General features: G+C 47.8%; 1 protein-coding gene and 1 long non-coding RNA gene across 2 annotated transcripts; one reads left to right on the forward strand and one right to left on the reverse strand.

The window, feature by feature from the left end:
* The first annotated feature begins 5,867 nt into the window (after positions 1 to 5,867).
* On the forward strand, positions 5,868 to 14,552 carry LOC150060106 (uncharacterized). Its single transcript, XR_016536432.1, has 4 exons — positions 5,868 to 5,999; positions 6,686 to 6,827; positions 7,027 to 7,125; positions 14,326 to 14,552. It is a non-coding gene; the product is annotated as an uncharacterized LOC150060106 (long non-coding RNA).
* LOC150060107 (uncharacterized) lies at positions 9,005 to 14,074 on the reverse strand. Its single transcript, XM_090338606.1, has 4 exons — positions 13,867 to 14,074; positions 12,791 to 13,343; positions 10,800 to 10,886; positions 9,005 to 9,197 (listed from the first exon to the last, which is right to left on the reverse strand). Exons 1-4 carry the CDS (start codon positions 14,072 to 14,074, stop codon positions 9,005 to 9,007), a joined length of 1,041 nt encoding a protein of 346 aa, XP_090194732.1.
* Positions 14,553 to 17,844: the final 3,292 nt, after the last annotated feature.

Below are 17,844 nucleotides of genomic sequence, written 5' to 3' on the forward strand. Positions count from 1 at the left end.
TTGGAGCATGCAGTGTGGACAAGAAACAGAGTCCTACCGCTGCCTTTAGAGGACTGTCCTCAGGTTTTGGCTTTGTCCTTGGGCTTTTTCAAGGCTAGAGCTCTACCCCTTGAGTCACAGTATCACTGCCAGCTTTTTCTATGTATGTGGTCCTGAGGAATTGAACTCGGGTCTTTGTGCATGCTAGGCAAGCACTCTACCACTAGGCCAAACTCCCAGCCCCTCTCTTTCATTTTTCCCCACCCCCAAAAAAATCCCTTAATAGGAGTAGTCAGATAGCATACCAAACAAACAGGAAACAGCAAAATTGTCTGGTTTGTCTTGTGACTCAGACACTAAGCCATTCCTTTTCTTTCTTGAGTCTACTCACTTCAAAATCTGAATTCTTAATTTCTCCTCTAGGTGGAACTCCTGTAGGAGGATGTAAAAGTTCTCCATGAAAAATCCTTCTCTCACACCTATTCTCCATCCAATAGCAACATCCAATCACTCAAACATAAACTCTTAAGCCTTTCTTTCTATACCTTCATTGTAGCCCCTCCTCCCCTTAAAAATGTCTCCAGGAATTTAGAAGTGCTGCCTCCCCGACTTCAAAATCTGGTTTAGGCATCTCCCCAGCTCTCTTTGCAGGCTCTGAAGATATGTCCCTTCATGTGGTATGCTTTATGTGACTGCCACTCTTCCACCAAACTTTCCCAAAATTGTTATGTTTGCTGTTCTAGTTAACGCATGCACATTCTGTTTATTGTTGGGAAAAGTTTTGTGCCAACTTTTTCTCTTTTTTTGATGTCCATTTTTCTAGCATTGACCTTATGGTTCTATCACACAGTGGACAAAAGTGCCTTTTGCCACTGGAATTTCAGAAAACTTACTGATTATTTTTTTTAATCCAAAGTGTGCTTTAAGGCTTTTTGCAAGTATATGTGTGTGAACATGTTCAAAACAATGTCATTTTAATGCATAAAATCTCTCATTGCTGTGAAAAAAACTAGTCTTTCCTATCAAACTAAAGTGCTTCTGTCTTCAGTATTGATATATTTTTGGTAATGATCATTCCTGAAATGAAATCTTGCTCAAAGGAGTTATCAGGTGTGCTGCTTGTTAAAAGGAGAAATCTTGGGCCAGAAGTGTGGCCTAGTGGTAGAGTGCTTGCCTAGCATGCATAAAGCCCTGGGTTTGATTCTTTGGTGAGATTCCTTGAGAAGACTCATTATGAAGTTCTGAGATCACCAAGACTTAACTCCACAGGCCGCAGGAAAAAATATGAGCAGTTTTAAACTTAAGCTGCAGAGAAGCTTATCAGATTTAAGTGTGGACAAATGTATCTATGAGTTATGATCAGGACTTGTAAAGAAAAAGGAATTGAATAAAAATGGTTTCTTTGGATAAGTATTTGGAAAGGTTCAAGTAAGTTGCAGGTAGTATGAGTATGTCTTAAGATAGAACACCAAAGTTCACTGTTTATGTTAAGGTCCCAATGAATACCTTTTAACTCAATGCTAATTTTGTTGTCTAATATGTGTTTCCAAGGATGTGAGTGGCCTTGGATTACAGAGCCATTTTCCTGCATTCTTTGTTGTAATCACCAAGGTTTGACTTAGTAACAGTGGTTTCAATTAGTGTTCTCAAGTGCTATATTCAGTTAATCAGTTGCTGTTCCAAAACTCAACAGTAGACAGTTTTATCCTTACAGATTTTATTCTCTGTAGCATTTAGTCAGATGAACAGAGGGATTAAGTAACTCTCACAAATATTGATTGGCCTAACTTAACTTCTATTCTTAACAAGTCCCAGGTAAGCTCTGCTTAAAACTATTTCTATTGATCTCCTTGTTGCTTCCATTGAAAACCTAGGGACAAGGATTCATTTGATCTGTGGCTCACAGTTTGAAGCCAGCCCAGGCTAGTCTGTGTGAGGCTTTTATTTCTAATTAACCAGCAGAATGCTGGAACTGGTGCTGTGACTCAAAGTGATAAGAGTGATAGGTTTGAGCAAAAGTTCTAAGGGACAGTGTCCAGACCCCGAGTTCAAGCTTTTGACAGACAAAAGACTGGAGCATTGTACCAGAAAGAAGACACCCCCAGAACAAAGCTTGTCCTGGCAACAAGAGCCATTGAGAGGCAGTTGGAAAAACTGCAGATAAGAGGGAATGGTATCAGATCCTAAATGGGGTTCACTTTCTGCTTGCCCTTTCCAAAACTAACCAGAGCAGGGAGATCAAAAGGAATAGTTACTTATCTAAGGAATCGTACTTATCTAAGGTTCACACTTGTCTACGCTGACGCCTTTGTTAGTGAGTCTTAGACTCAGTTCGCCCGAGCACCTTCCTGGGTCTCCCATCATACTTCATAGTCCAGACGCCTATGAGCCAGTTACAGGCAATGACTTAGGCCCTCCCACGGGTCCCTTAACCACTGCAATCCAGCCCCAGCTTCTGCCCATGTGCTCCCCTACCCAGTGGCCAGATATTAATGAGCATCATTTAAGGACATGATCCACCAACTCCAGGACCCCCTGGAATGCAGGAGACAGAACTAGCCAAGTCACCCCATTTTTCTTCTCCACCCTTCCTTCTGCCATTTGTGGGCCCAGTTATCAGGAATGTACTGGCAAAATCAGCAGACCCATGTATTGTCAAATGTCTTTCGGAACTCATCCAGTAATACATATGAGTATTCACCTCCCAACAGGTGCCACATCCTTCATGTCCTCGATAAGGAGACCTGATCAACACAAGACCTTACCGAAACTAACATCTAAACATCACTCTCATCAGCAGGAAGTAGCCAGGAGAAGCTGACCTCTTTCCCCAGTCTCCTCTCTATCCAAAGACTTAACCTGAAGGATTTAACTCTCCCCCAAGGGCCCAATATTTTTATGGCTCTAAAGAGAGGATATGAAGAATTAACCCCTGCCTTATTCTCCTAAGTCAAGCAAAACACCTGGAGCACATTCACATGTTTGACTGCAGGCAAGTCATTCTGACCTAGGCCTGGCATCTGGGCCCAGTCAAGGGTGTCCACCCTTGGCCCCCAAGAGACTATGGCCTGTTTTATTTTCTATTTCCTCATTCAAACCCACATAAGCCTGGCCCCGACTCCACCTCTTTGCACAAACTCTAATCCCGTGGGAAGGTTGCTTCTTCTTGCTGTTCCTCAATAAACAGTCCTTGCCTGTTGAGATTGAGTCTGGTCTGCTCTTTCTACTTCACTTTCCTAACATATCCAGCTTCCACAGGATCTCTTCTCTTCCCACCAGGAGCCTTCCTCTGGACTCATGAACATGAGGTCACGTAAGCTGGATTTCCCAATGAGCAAGAGTGTTCTTTTCAGCTACATGGCCAACACTTCGGAGCTCCACTGGCCTTGAGTGCACCATGGCAAGTCAGGAAAAGAACACAGAGGCCTTCAGTCATGGATCCTTGGACTTAGTGCCTTCAACTTCAAGGCAGTTCAGCCACTTTCTAAAAGTTCCTGCCAGGGGGTAGAAACCGGACAAAAAGCACTTTATAGAGTGGGCTGGTGTGATGAGCGGTAGAGCGCCTGCCTAGCATGTGTGAGGCCCGGGGTTACCTCTGCAGCACCACACTGGAAGGATGTATGGTGCCAATTCCTGTGCCCCTGCTTTCTTTCTCCTCACTGGAGGCCCAGTTGGCATCCACAGAGCCTGTCCTGGCCATGCTGTGCAGCAGCGCCCCCTCCCCCCAGCTCTCATCTCAGCAGGTGGTTCGCTCTCCTCACCAGCCTCCCTGCTTCCACAAATGCTGCCATCTGTTTTGTCTGTTCATATTATTCTTCCAGGAAGAAGGCTGCATTCCCCGAGAGACATCACCAATTTCTTCTCTGTCCAGCTCAAGGACCTTGACTAGAGTCCAGCTCCCGTCAAGATGCCCAAACGTATCCAAACCATTCAAAACCCCAGAAACTGAGGACTGAGTGGATCTAGCAGTGGAATCCATGGAGGAAGGAGACCCACTGGATCGCATCCAAATTCGGGGCTGTCTTTGGAGGAAGAGGCCCGAACAGTGCTGAGGCAGGCGGTGGGCACCATGTGATACTACCACAACATGGGCTGGCACCACGAGCGCTAGACTAGAGAAAATCTTAGTGGATGCAGAAGGCAACGCCAATATCTGCACTTGGGGACCCGGTACCAGAGCCTCAGCTGGCCAGAAGCTGAACATTGCCATTCTGTGCCCAGGAATTCTTCCCGCACCAAGTATATGATGGCTGCAAAGTGGATATGTGCAGCCTGGGCAGGCTGCAGTCATCCCGCCCTTTCCCTCTTTCAGAAGGAACCTGAAGGGGCTGGAGAAGCAGGGCTGAGGGTCCTAGCCCATCCCAGCCCCTGTTTTGGAGTTTTCAAGCCTGGTCAACTGGCGTTCTTGTGGTGGACACCAAGTGCAGGCCCTGCCTGGAGAGCATGCCACACCACCCATGGTTCCGAAAGTCCTGGCAGCTTTGACCCCTAGGGACGCAATCCCCAAACCCCAGACCTCACCACTTCACTGCTTGTAGACCACTTGGTTACTATCCACCGGAGGTCCTAGAAGCTTCACTGGCTCAGAGAGGCCATGGTGTCCTGGGCACATACCTGCTAGTAGAACAGCAGAAAGCACAGTGGTGGCCATGGCAGCCCCTTGACCACCCTGAGTTTCCTCATGGCTTTCTGCCCAATCCTACAGGATATTTGTGCTTGCATGTTCCCATAGGTAGAGCCAGTGTGCCTGCTCTGCACCCCTCCATCTTCCTGGGGGCACCAGAAGGGCAGCGCGGAGCTGTCCACTCTGCCACATCCATCGGTGTGTGCTGCCCACAAGGTCCCCCCCCAGCCCCACTCGGGCCCCTTTCACTCTGGCGGTTCCATGCTCACTCAGCATGGTGATAGAGGACAGCGCATGCCACGAAGGTCCAGGAGAGCAAGGTCCACGCAGCATCCAAGGACTCTGCCTCCTTCAGGACAATGTCCGGAAACAGTGCAGATGCAGGGAAGGGGCAGATCAGTGTGTGAAGATGCTGGAGCAGCCCTTGAGCAGGGCTCCACGGAGAACCTCGTGGCACTTTATAGGGAAGGACGGGCCGTGGTCCCCGCCTGCCCAGGACAGGGCACCACAGACCAGGGACACAGTGTTCTACGCCCAGGTGAAGCCCAGTCCCCCAGTGCTGCGGACCAGAAGCTCGGTGTACACACATCAAATGAGGACATCCAACTTCCAAACGTGGCCGCTGAAGAGACACCCCATAATTCATCTGCTGAGGACCTCAAGGTGACCCTGAGGGTGACAGAGCCACTTCCAGCTGTGACAGCAGCTGAAGAGCCACCAAATGATGCAGATGTTGTTAGGGATCTTGTGCCGGCGAAGATAGAGCCACGTCCAGCTGTGGCAGGAGTCGAGTCGAGCAGCATGTGAAGGCGCCCCCTGGCGGACAGTGTCCTGACACCACCCTAGGCAGGAGAGAAGGCGCTGGCAGTGGGTTCAGTGGTGCATCACCAACGGGCTTCCAGGACTCTGCTGTCACGTGAAGCTGGGGGACCAAGCGAGAGTCATGAGGAGGACAGCGCAGACCTGTAAAGCAAGGAGGTGGCCCTGGAGCAGAGCTGCTGCATTGTAACTGCTCCACTGCATGTCCTCCCCCGTCCTCATCAAACTGGCTTTGTTCCCAGGGGCTGGAGGTGAATGAGAAGGGCTAGGGACAGATTTCCAGAGAGTCAGTGTACCCCTGTACTTACAGCGAATGTCCTGCGAGGCTGAGTAACTGACATTGCTTTTCCCCTGTGTGTCTGCAGTTAAACTGCAGAGAATGCTGAAGTGATGGCTGTGGGGGATGGGCCAACTGTGGGCTCTCAGAACAGAGCCAAGCAGGAAGTTCACTGCTAGGTCCTGCCCAGTACCCACCCCGAGAGTCCCTGGTGGAGTTGTGCAACTTGCCAGATTGAAGAAATCTACCACTTCCCAGGAATCCCTACCATCCTTTGCAGTTCCCTGAGCCTGCCTGGAGGTGAACAGCCCTCAGCTCCCACTTTGAGGACTCATCACAGCACTTTTCTTAGACAGGGACAGTGATTCCTCCCCGCCCCCCACCTCTCCCCACAGGGCTTGAACTCTGGGCCTGAGCGCTGTACCTGAGCTCTTCAGCTCAAGGCTACCACCCTGCCCCTTGAGCCACAGTGCCACTTCTGGTTTTCTGGTGGTTAATTGGAGATAAAAGTCTCACAGACTTTATTGCCTGGGCTTGCTTTGAACTGTGATCCTCAGATCTCAGCCTCCCGAGTAGCTAGGATTACAGGCATGAGTCACCGCACCTGGCGTACATCTCTCTTTCTTAAAAAACATAAACTCTAGATGTTCCTGAGAGATAACCACATGAGTTCTGTCTCGTGTCTTTCATGTGCCAGCTTCACTGAGCTGCTGGCTTTAGTCAGCAAGGCGCTCAGCCTCTTGAGTAGCTGGATTACAGGCCTTATCCACAAATACTGGTTTTTATTTTTTCTTTTCTTGAGAGATGTAGCTAGTACCAAGCTTCTCTGTTATTTTAATACAAGTTAATGTAAAGAGTCTCTGTATCTGGCTGACCAGGAGACTTGAACATAGATGGTAGAGTGACATTTTTACCAGGTGTCACCCTGTGTGGAGCACACTGATTTGGGGGACAAGCACTTGCCATCATACTTTTATCTCTTTCAGGCCACTGGGTGATCACTGTTTCAGCCCGACAGATACCTGTGGCATTGTTGTGCCCAGAGGAGGGGTCCCCCAAAGAAAACCACTGAGATCCAGGCGTCTGAAATGCAACAGCAAGGGTTATTGCGGGATACAAGCCAGGCAGGTAACTCATCCACAGGTGCTGGGCACAGCGAGGCTGGGAGGAGTTGCTAGTCAGGTTTTACACAGTCTATTTAAAGGCAAAAATCACAGTTGCTAGGCGAGTTGGGGGGGGGGAATTCTACAGTTGCGAAAACCACAAACAGTTGTTAATTATGGTCCAGATAAGGTGACTTATTAACTGTTCTTTCCTGTTTATGTAGCCTCTCGGTCCTTGGAAGCTTCTCTTCGAACCTGTTATGCATGAGTCAAGCTGAGTTTCTATTCCGCTTACTGGAAGGGGAATAATTTTGAGTCTGGGGGTAATTGTTTTTCATCCCCACATTTCTCCCTTCCACTGTTCCCCAGGAGGAGGAACCAATCCTGGATCCTATTCCATCAGTTCTATGAAATCATTTTCCTCGTTTATTTCACCTCCAGGGGAGTGATTCCTCTGGACCATTAACTGAATGGTTCCTAGCCTTTCTTTCATAAATTGCACAAGCCTGTTAAGAATGCAAGGTCCAAAAGTTAGTAAAAGTAACAATATCACTAAGGGTCCTATAAGCTGGACATAAGAGTGGTGAACCAGCTTTGTTGGGCCTCCAGTTCCTTTTTTTGTTTCTGCAAATCTTTCCTAACCTTGGCCATTTTTTGTTTAACTACCCCTGAGTGATCTACATAAAAACAGCACTCCTCACCAAGGGCAGCACAGCACAGAGGCTCTTCTGCTGTAGAAATAATAAATCTAGCCCTCTCCTGTTTCATATAACTACTTTGGCCAGGGAACTAAGGGATTCTTGGAGGTGGGAAATAGAGGATTCAATTTTTTCTATATCTGCATCTATGGAAACCTGAAGGGAGGCAGAGGTTTGCTGTTGGGAGACATAATACGTGGTGCCCATTCCTAGGCCAGCCAAACTGGCTCCCAATATAACACTGAGAGTTAAAGCAGTCATGGGTTCTCTCTTTTTTCTTCTGTTTAGTAGGGCAATCTGGGGGTTAAGCACTTCCTCCTCTTGATGGTACATTAAGCATGGGACCAGGCAGACAAGCACACAAAACCCTGTTCTGTTGAGTACTACCATATAGGCACAGGGAGTTAGTCCAGTGGAGCATGCCCACCAAGTGTCATTGAGGGGTATCAAATGTCCAGTTAAATTGGGTAAAATTTGAGTTTCATTGCAAAGAAAGCTTTTATCCTCGGGAACCTGCCCGATGCATAACCCCTGGCCATGCACCTGCTGGAGAGTGAGGCTGGCTCTGGATTGCTGTTGGCAGGACGAAGAGTCTGAGGAGATTTGGTATTGCCCCTTCACTGCCACTCCCTCATAGAAAGGGGGCTGGGTGTCATAGCAGAGCCAGCAGGACCTGGTAAGGGCTGGTTTGGGGGAATTTAGGAGGAGAAAGGATTTTTGGATTAAGTCATAGAAAGACTCCATTCTGTCACCTGGTCTTTGGGGCTCCTCACGTATGGTTGGTCAAGCTGTGGATTTGGGAGGGACTCCCAAGGAGACTGCTGTAATCATCAGAGTAGAGGGATCATGGAATCTGTGGGTGGGGCTTGGAGGATTTAGTACTGGGTTGGGTCCCACGGGTACTGCTATTGGCTTGGTTATGCGCATAATAGTAAAAGTTAGAGTGGGGTCCTTTCCCAAACGATACATCCTAAGCCCCCAAGTTTTACCGGTGGCCCAGTCTGCTTGTCTTCCTTGTTGGGTGAAAGTTATTGATAAAGGGTTACATTTTCCAGAACAATCTCCACTCGGCTCCCCTTTTTTGACCATAATCAAACCCCCTTTAACTGGGGGGGGGTCCCACAATATATGTCCAGTCAACTCACACCCCAGCTAGCACAGTGTACATGTCCTGCTCCTCCACACTTTTGAATCTGACTTGGGGATCAGGAGGGGGCTGGACAGACATAGAAGTGGTGAGCTTGGATCCTATCCAAGGGATTCCAAAGTTCTCCTGCCAGGAGACATAGATCTGTGCACAAGTCCGGGAACCAGGCGTCCTTGGGCTAGTGGAGTGAAGTGTTGGAATTTGCGATGACTCCCATTTCCGTATTGATGACTAGCCAGGTCTGGTTCCAAGGGAGATGTGGATTGGCATTAACTAGACAAAAGAAAAGAGTTAGGTGGCCTGCAGGCAGCGGCATATCTTAAGCTTTAAAGGGTTGGAGAGGTGTCTGCTGGCTTTTCAGCTATCTCCATGATAATCTTCCTTCAGGGCAAAGGGATCTGCCGGTCTGGCGTGCGAGTAATGGATCCAGGTGGTGATTCCGTCTACTTTGAGAGCGGTGGGGGTCATCAGTAGCACCACATAAGGCTCTTTCCAGCGTGGTTCCAGAGTTTTAGAGTTATGTCTCCGGATAAACATCCAGTCACCTAATCTGAACAAATGGGGGGTAGGGACAGAAGCAGAATCATAAAGGGCTTTCAGTTGGGGCCATACATTCTTATGCACAAGCTGCAAGTAGTCAAGCTTACTCAGAAAATGAACATCATCTAGGTCAGTCACTAAATCAGTTTGAAGACTTGGAACAATGGATGGGGGATATCCAAACATTATTTCAAAGGGAGTAAAGCCTGGCTGATATGGAGAGTTCCTTACTCTAAATAGGGCAAAAGGAAGAAGCAACACCCAGTTTGCGCCAGTCTCTAAGGCCAATTTGGTTAAGGTCTCTTTGAGGGTCTTATTCATCCTTTCCACTCGTCCTGAACTCTGGGGTCTATAAGCACAATGCAATTTCCAATCTGTCCCCAGTGCAGAGGCTATTCCCTGACTTACTTTAGAGACAAAGGCCTGTCCGTTGTCTGACCCAATGTGGATGAGAAGCCATACCTAGGTAAGAGTTCTTCCAGAATCTTCTTAGTTACAACAGTTGCAGTCTCATGCTTTGTGGGGTAGGCCTCGACCCATCCTGAAAAGATATCTACAAAGGCTAGCAAATATTTGTATCCAAATTTTCCTGGCTTAATTTCTGTAAAGCCTACTTCCCAATCACATCTGGCCTATCCCCTCAAAGACGGGCTCCTTTTGATAACAGTTGATTAGGAGCATTAGTCAGTTGACAAGCCTTACAACTTTTAACAATGTCCTCAATGAGTTGATTCCCTTGTCTAATTTTTCCTTGAGAGCGTCGAAGCAAGTTCTGCATTCTTCGGGTTCCTATGTGAGAAACTCGGTGGATCCTTTTAAGAACTCCTTTACCCAGTTCTTGTGGCAAAATGAGCTTTCCCTCACAAGTCTTCCACCAGTCTTTGTTTCCTTCTCTGTCCGGGGGTTTATGAGCCTTGGGAATTTTTGCTATCCATTCCAAGTCTTCTTGGGAGTATTGAGGCACAGGAGGTAATGTCCATGGCCCTGGGTCTACTAAAGTCAATAGTTCTGTGTTAGGTTAGAGGGCTGCTTTCTTGGCGGCTCTCTCAGCCAGATTATTCCTTTTAGTTACTGTGTCAACTTCTTTTGATGACCGGGACAGTGCATAATAGCAATCTTTGTGGGTCGCCATAGGGCCTGAATGAGACTCACAACTTCTTTTTTTTTTTGCCAGTCCTGGGCTTGAGCTCAGGGCCTGAGCACTGTCCTTGGACTTTCTCAAGGCTAGCACTCTACCACTTGAGCCTCAGCACCACTTCCGGCTTTTTTCTATATGTGGTACGGAGGAATCGAACCCGGGTCTTCATGCATGCTAGGCAAGCACTTTAACCACTAGGCCAAACTCCCGGCCCCGAGACACACAACTTCATATTTGTTTTTGATAGCTTTCCCTTCTGCTGTCAGCAGCCCCCTCTCTTGGTATATATCTCCATGGACACGCACGGTGGCAAAAGCATATTAGCTGTCTGTGTAGATATTTAGTCTTTTTCCTTTTCCCATCTGCAAAGCCTTTATTAGTGCCACTAATTCTGCTCTCTGTGCAGATGTCCCTTGGGGGAGTGCTTCTGCCCACACTGTCTCAGTGTCTGTAGTGACTGCTGCGCCTGCATACCTCTTTCGGTCTCGAATGAAGCTACTACCATCCGTAAACCAGGTATGGTCAGCGTGCTGCAATGGTGAGTCCAGCAGGTCTGGCCTGAGACTGTGTGCTTGGGCCAGAATCTGCTCACAGTCATACAGAAGTGCTTCCAAATCTGGATCTAGTAGCAGAGTAGCTGGGTTCAAGGCTGTGGGTACGCAGAAGCTGATTCGAGTGGGATTAAGTAGCAGAGTCTGGTAATGGACCATGCGGGCATTGCTCACCCACCAGTCAGGTGGCTGTTTTAGCACTCCCTCTAGAGCATGCGGAGTGGCTACAGTTAGGTTTTGTCCCAGAGTCAGTTTATCAGCGTCCTTCACTAAGAGGACTACAGCAGCTATTATTCTTAAGCATGGGGGCGACCCAGCAGCGACAGGATCCAACTTCTTTGATAGGTAGGCTACCGGCCATTTCCAAGGTCCAATTGGCTGAGTGAGCACCCCTTTTGCTATCCCTTTATTTTCTGCCACGAACGGCGTGAAGGGTTTGTTCACATCAGGTAAGCCCAAGGCGGGGGCTTCTATGAGGCTCCTTTTGATTGCCTCAAAAGCTTTCTGCATCTGTTCAGTCCAATTGAATACAGGGGAGTTTTTGGAAGCCTCATAGAGGGGCTTGGCCATTTCAGCTCGATACCCTAATTGCCCCAACGTTACCAGCAATTTTTCGGTTCCCGTGATGCATTCTGTCTCATTTTCTGCTGCCAGTAGTAAATCATCTACATATTGAAGCCGACTCACATTGGGGTTTAGGGCACGATGCTCACTCAGGTCTTCATGGAGGGCTTCATCGAAGATGGTGGGTGAATTTTTGAATCCCTGGGATAGTCTAGTCCAGGTTAACTGCCCACTGACCCCTGCTTCAGGGTCATGCCATTCAAAGGTGAAATAAGGTTGGCTCTTGGGGGTGAGAGGGAGGCTGAAGAAAGCATCCTTTAGATCAAGCCCTGTATACCACTGGCGTTCAGGTGGTAGTGTGCTAAGCAGAGTATATAGGTTAGGTACAGTAGGGTGAATATCTATCACACTCTTGTTTACTTCCCTTAGATCTTGGACAGGCCTGTAATCTTGGGAGTGGGGTTTCTTAACAGGCAAAAGAGGAGTATTCCAAGCTGACTCAACAAACATCTGATATGAGGGGTTATGCCTCTTTTTGCTTCCAGTGGCATGGGGTATTGGCATACTCTGGCAGGGTCAGCGCCCGGTTTGATTTCCACAAAGACTGGGGGGCGGTGCTCAGCCAGTCCCATCCCCCCCAGTTTCTGCCCACGCTGAGGGAAAGCATTTCAACCAGGTATTTATATCTGTTTGCAACACTCCAGTTTTTGGTGCAGTCTATATTATCTAAGGTGGTTGTCAAAAATACTTGTATGACTTTTCCTTGGGCATTTTTTTAGATGAGCTCCTTCTTCAGTGAAGTGCACCTGAGCTCTCATCTTAGAGAGAAGATCTCTGCCCAGTAGTGGTAGGGGCATTCTGGGATGACTAGAAAGGAGTGGGTCACTCGCCCTTCTCCCAAGTCAACAGTTCTTTTGGTGGTCCATGCATATGGTTTAGACCCAGTAGCTCCTTGTACCCAGGTATGTTTTTCTGATAATGGGCCGTCTGGTGTCAGAAGTACAGACTTTTCGGCCCCAGTGTCCACCATGAACTGGACTGGTTTCCCCTCCACTCAGAGAGTTACCCTAGGCTCCAGGAGGGGTCCGAGCCCCGTCCCCTCTAGTTGCTGTCCTCTTCCTGAGCAGTCAGGATTGGGGTACGTTTTCCCTCTTAAAAGTTCTTCCTCCTATTGTTCTTAGAGCATTCCTTGGCCCAGTGCCCTTCTTACTTACAGTAGGCGCACTGGTTCTTTCCTAACCTCAGTCTTCTATTTTTATGCTCAGGTTTGCCAGTGGTGGCCAGGAGTACTTGCTCCATTAGCTTCTGCTGTCCATCCCAAATCCTTTTTATCTGTCTTTCTTGTCTCCTGTCTCTCTGATCCTCTCTCTCTTGTCTTTCTCTCCCTCTCTTCTTTCTCCTTTCTGTTCTTCAGTCTCTCTCTTATTATACACTTTCTCTGCCGTAACTACTAACTCTCTTAATCCTTTCTTGCCCAGCCTTTCCAACGACTGCAATTTCTTCCTAATGTCTGGCGCTGCCTGGTTGATAACGGTTAGAATAACTGCCTGTCTGCTCGATTCTAGCTCAGGATCATAAGGGGTGTATTGCTTGAAAGCTGCCATGAGTCTTTCTAGATAGGCTGCTGGACTTTCAGTAGCCTCCTGTCTTACATCATAAACTTTGGCCATATTAGTAGGCTTGCGAGCTGCAGCCTTGAGACCTGCCAACAGAGTCTGGTGATAGACTTGGAGACGCTCCCTACCTTCTGCCTCATTGTAGTCCCAGTTGGGGCATTCAGATGGAAAAGCAGCTGAAATCAGAGTGGGGTCTGTGGTGGGGTCCCCGGTAGGGCCTGGAACCAGTCTGCAGGAGATCTCCAGGATTCTCTTCCGCTCCTTGGTGTGAACAGAACTCCCAAGAGCTGTTGGCAATCATCCCAGGTTGGCTGGTGAGTAAAGAGAACAGTTTCTAAAAATTAGTGAGATCTTGGGGGTCTTTAGAAAAGGGGGTGTTTTGAGCCTTCCAATTACAGAGATCACTAGTGGCAAAAGGCCAGTAGTGAAAGCCTTGGTTGCCCCAAGCGTCTGGGAGTCCAGCTGGACACAAGGGCAAGGCAACAGTGGAATCGGCTTGAGGGGTTCCTCTGCATCTACTCCTGCTGGAGTGAGCTGGGCCCTCGTCTGAGCCCTGTGAATTTGGGGCTGCGGATTCCTCCGGAGCTGTCAGGGGCGGAGTATAGAGAGGGGGAAAGAGCTCAGGCTCACTAGTACCCCCTTGCAGAATGGGAGCACGAGTGTGTGATCTCTTGGTCGGGGTGGCCAGAACAGTTGAATTAGACACCTGTGGAGGCAAAAATGACTTAACCCAGAGGTAGAGTCCCCCTTCTCTCTCTATCAATCCTCTCCATGTGATTATATAGGGAATTTGGTCAGGATGCCCCGTACGCAGGCGAAAGATGATCTCCTGTACTTTCTGAATGGTTGCTAAATCAAAAATTCCACTGGTGGGCCACCCGACGTTGAATGTAGGCCACTCGGAGGAGCAGAAAGTGACCCACTTTTTCCTTTTAATTATCATACTGTTGTTGCTGGCAGTCTCCTGCACATCTGCCAATGTGCAAGAGTCTAGGGGAGAAGAGGTGTTATTCCCCATCTTAAAGGAGTAGAAAAGAAGTAGACTAGAGGCAAATACACAACAGGTAACAACCAACAAATTCAAAGAGACAAATTTCAGAGAAAGTTCCCGGAACCAAACGGCACCCCCTTCCTCTTACTTGGGAGCTGCCCAAACACACTCCTCTCAGTGTGTCAAACCAGTCAGACACCTCTTTGGTGCCTCCAGATGGGTCCAAAGACCCTTTGCCCAGAGTGGGGATCAGGACGTCTCCCTCCCATTTCCTCCAGGATCACTGTCCGGACACGTGAGAGCCTGCCAGATACAAATGTGACCGATCGACCGCTACAAAGTGGAAGTGAAAACAGCAACAACACAAACAGCGAGTGCTTTTACCGGTTACTGAGCAACAAACCTTTCCGGCCTCAGAGGGTCCCAGTGAGGTTCCTGGGGGATCCCGGACAAGCCCCCAAATGTTGTGCCCAGAGGAGGGATCTTCCAAAGAAGACCACCGAAATAGAGGCGTCCAAAATGTAACAGCAAGGGTTATTGTGGGATACAAGCCAGGCAGGGAACTTGTTCACAGGCACTCAGCGCAGCGAGGCTGGGAGGAGTTGCTAGTCAGGTTTTACACAGACTATTTAAAGGCAAAAATCACAAACAGTTGCTAGGCAAGTTAGGGGGGGCATTCTACAATTGCGAAACCCACAAACAATTGTTAATTATGGTCCAGAAGTTCTTTTCAGATAAGGTGACTTAATTAACTGTTCTTTCCTGTTTATATAGCCTCCGGGTCCTTGGAAGCTTCTCTTCGAACCTGTTATGCATGAGTCAAGCTGAGTTTCTATTCCGCTTACTGGAAGGGGAATAATTTTGAGTCTGGGGGTAATTGTTTTTCATCCCTACAGGATTAACTGTGTTTACAACACTTCCTATGACCTGCATGTTTAGTCCAACTCTGGTACAATGTATGTACGTATAAGGACAGTATCTATTTTACATATTTTCATCACTATCCCTAGGAGTGTAGTTCTCTCTAAGTCACACTATGTAAACCAGCTGATGATTCAAACATTTAAATGACACTGAACGATTTGATTTTTTGTGCGATTCCTCAGACTTGAACTCAGGGCCTAGGTGGTGTCGAGAGCTTTTTGCTCAAGGCTAGCACTTTACTCATTTATTTACAGTTCCATTTTCAGCTTTTTGTAGTTAACTTGAGATGAGTCTTATGCCTTTTTATACTCTGGCTGGCTTTGAATCATGATACATCACAGCCACTTGAACAGCAAGAGTTGCAAGCATGAGCCATTATTGTCAGCTATATATATTATATATATATTATTGTCAGTCCTGGGGATTGAACTCAGGGCCTGGGCACTGTCCTTGGACACTTTTTGCTCAAGGCTAGCACTCTGCCACTTAAGCCACTGTTCTACCCACTTGAGCCACAGCACCACTCCAGACTTTTTTCTATGTATGTGGTACTGAGGAATCAAACCCGGGTCTTTGTGCATGCTAGGCAAGCACTCTACCACTAGGCCAAACTCCTGGCCCCCCTAGTCTAATTACTGAACCTATGGGTTCAATTCAGTAGACACTTTTGTACCCACAGGCACACTCCCCCCCCCCATACACGATGCAGATCTATCAGTGAGTGTGATTAGAACTGCCAAGTGCTGAGAACTGATTTCCATTGCAAAACTGTTGGCTGTTGTAAGATACATCACTCTTCAGGTCTCCTGGGCCAATTAATCTCTAGATGTTGTAGTAATGAGACTTTTATGTATTTGTTCATTATGGGGCTTGAACTCAAGGCCTGGGCATTGTCCTGAGCATTTCAGTTGAAGGCTAGCCTTCTACCACTTGAGCCACAGCAACACTTCTGGTTTTCTGTGGTTAATTGGAGATAAGAGTCTCATGGACTTTAGTACCAGGCTAGCTTTGAACCTTGATCCTCAGATCTCAGCTTCCTGAATAGCTAGGGTTACAGGTGGGAGCCACTGGAGCCCGGCAGTAATGAGCCTCATAAGGCACCATTAAATGTCAGTCTATACACTGCCTGTTAATTTTCTCAGAATAGGTGTTTTTATTGTTTTAAGTTATCTGAAGGTGATCACTAGTGGCTCATTTCTATAATGTTAGCTATGCAGGAGGGTAAGATCTGAGAATCATGGTTTGAAGCCAGCTAGGGCAGGAAAGTCTGTCAGACTCTTAATTAGCTACCAAAAGGGAAGAGTTATTGTACAAGTAGTAGAGAATCAGCACTGAGCAAAAATCTATGGGATAGTGCCCCGGCCCTGAGTTCAAACCCTAATACCGGTATGCACATGTACGTACACACACACACACACACACACACACACACAAGTAAAACAAAATATTAACCCTCCCCAGGCAAACAGGACTAATATCTGCAATTCTACCTACTCAGGTGGATGATAGCTGAGGATCATGATTCAAACCCACAGCAGACAGACAAATCTAAAGGCACTCCTATCTCAATAGCCAGCAAAAAGCTTGAAGTGGGTGTGTGCTGTAAATGGTACAGTGCTAGTGAAAATATCAAGTGAGAGCCTTGATTATAAGCCCCTATGCCATCACCCAAAGGGGGAAATAAAAGACCAAAAAGAAGCCAACACAAGCCCCGCCCACCCCACCATGCCCCGCCCTGCTCCCTTTGCTCAGCCATTGGTCCACCAGCATTGAGGGCAGGCCTCCCTCCATTCTTCCTCTGCCTCTCCTCCTGGACACCTACTTACCCTGTGGAGCTACAGCAGGGAGCGACTTTGCAGCTGGATCCTTGCTTCCTGCTCTTTGTCTGTACATGACTCTGAGAAAGATCCACTGAGTTCTGGGGGGCCCTGTGCCACCCTGCAGTGTTGGCTGTCATAGAAACCCTGTGCCAGGACAACCAGGCAGCCACTACTCTGGAAGCCACATGGTGCTGTGTTGCTGCACAGCCATTGGCAGACCAGGGTTGTGGGCAGGCTCCCCTCCTCTCCTCCAGTCCACTGTCTAACCAGTGGGGGATGCTTTCAAGGAGTCTTAAGTCCAGGCTGATGTCCTTTTTAAGGTATTCATTCTGCCAGGCCTGGCTTTGTTCCTGGCACTGCTTATTAACCAGCACACCTTGAGGACATCTGCATCTCTGTGTCTGGAAAACACTTTGAACTATGCCTCAACACCCACACCTTTCTACACGAAGGCTGACGAAGCTTGGGCAAGAGTTTTTCCTTTCCTTTTTTTTTTCCTTCCGGTTGTGGGTGTTGAACTTGGGGTCTGGGCACCTTCCCTGAGCTCTTTCCTTATGGCTAGGCCTCTGAAACTTTGAGCCACAGCTCTATTTCTGGGTTTAAGTGGTTAACTGGAGGTAAGTGTTTCAAGGGGAGATTTGCTCAGGCTGGTTCCAACCTCCATCCTTAGATCGTAACCTCCTGAATATCTAAGACTATAGGAATCCACCACCAGCTTCTGGCTTCAGGAAGTGTTTTCACAACGAAGCCCATGTTACTTTTTAGAATGCGCCTAAGCCATGCTATTAAGTGATCCATAAAGTTTGCATATTGAGCCCAGGTGGCTCACGTCTGCCATCCTCGCTTCTCAGCAGGTTAAGATCTGAGAATGTGGATTCCAAGCCAGCCCAAACAGAAAGTCCCTGACACTCTTAGATCCAACTAGCCAGAGAAATGTGCTAGAGGTGGAGCCAAGGCTTAATTGGCAGAGTTCTAGGCTTGAGAAAAAGACAAGTTGAGGTTGTGTAAGAAAATAAGATCAAGTCACAACAAAAATGACAGGTTTCTGAGAGG

This window comes from Megascapheus bottae, chromosome 8, assembly GCF_031878675.1.
Source record: "Megascapheus bottae isolate mThoBot1 chromosome 8, mThoBot2.hap1, whole genome shotgun sequence".
NCBI classification, from domain to species: Eukaryota; Metazoa; Chordata; class Mammalia; order Rodentia; family Geomyidae; genus Megascapheus; species Megascapheus bottae.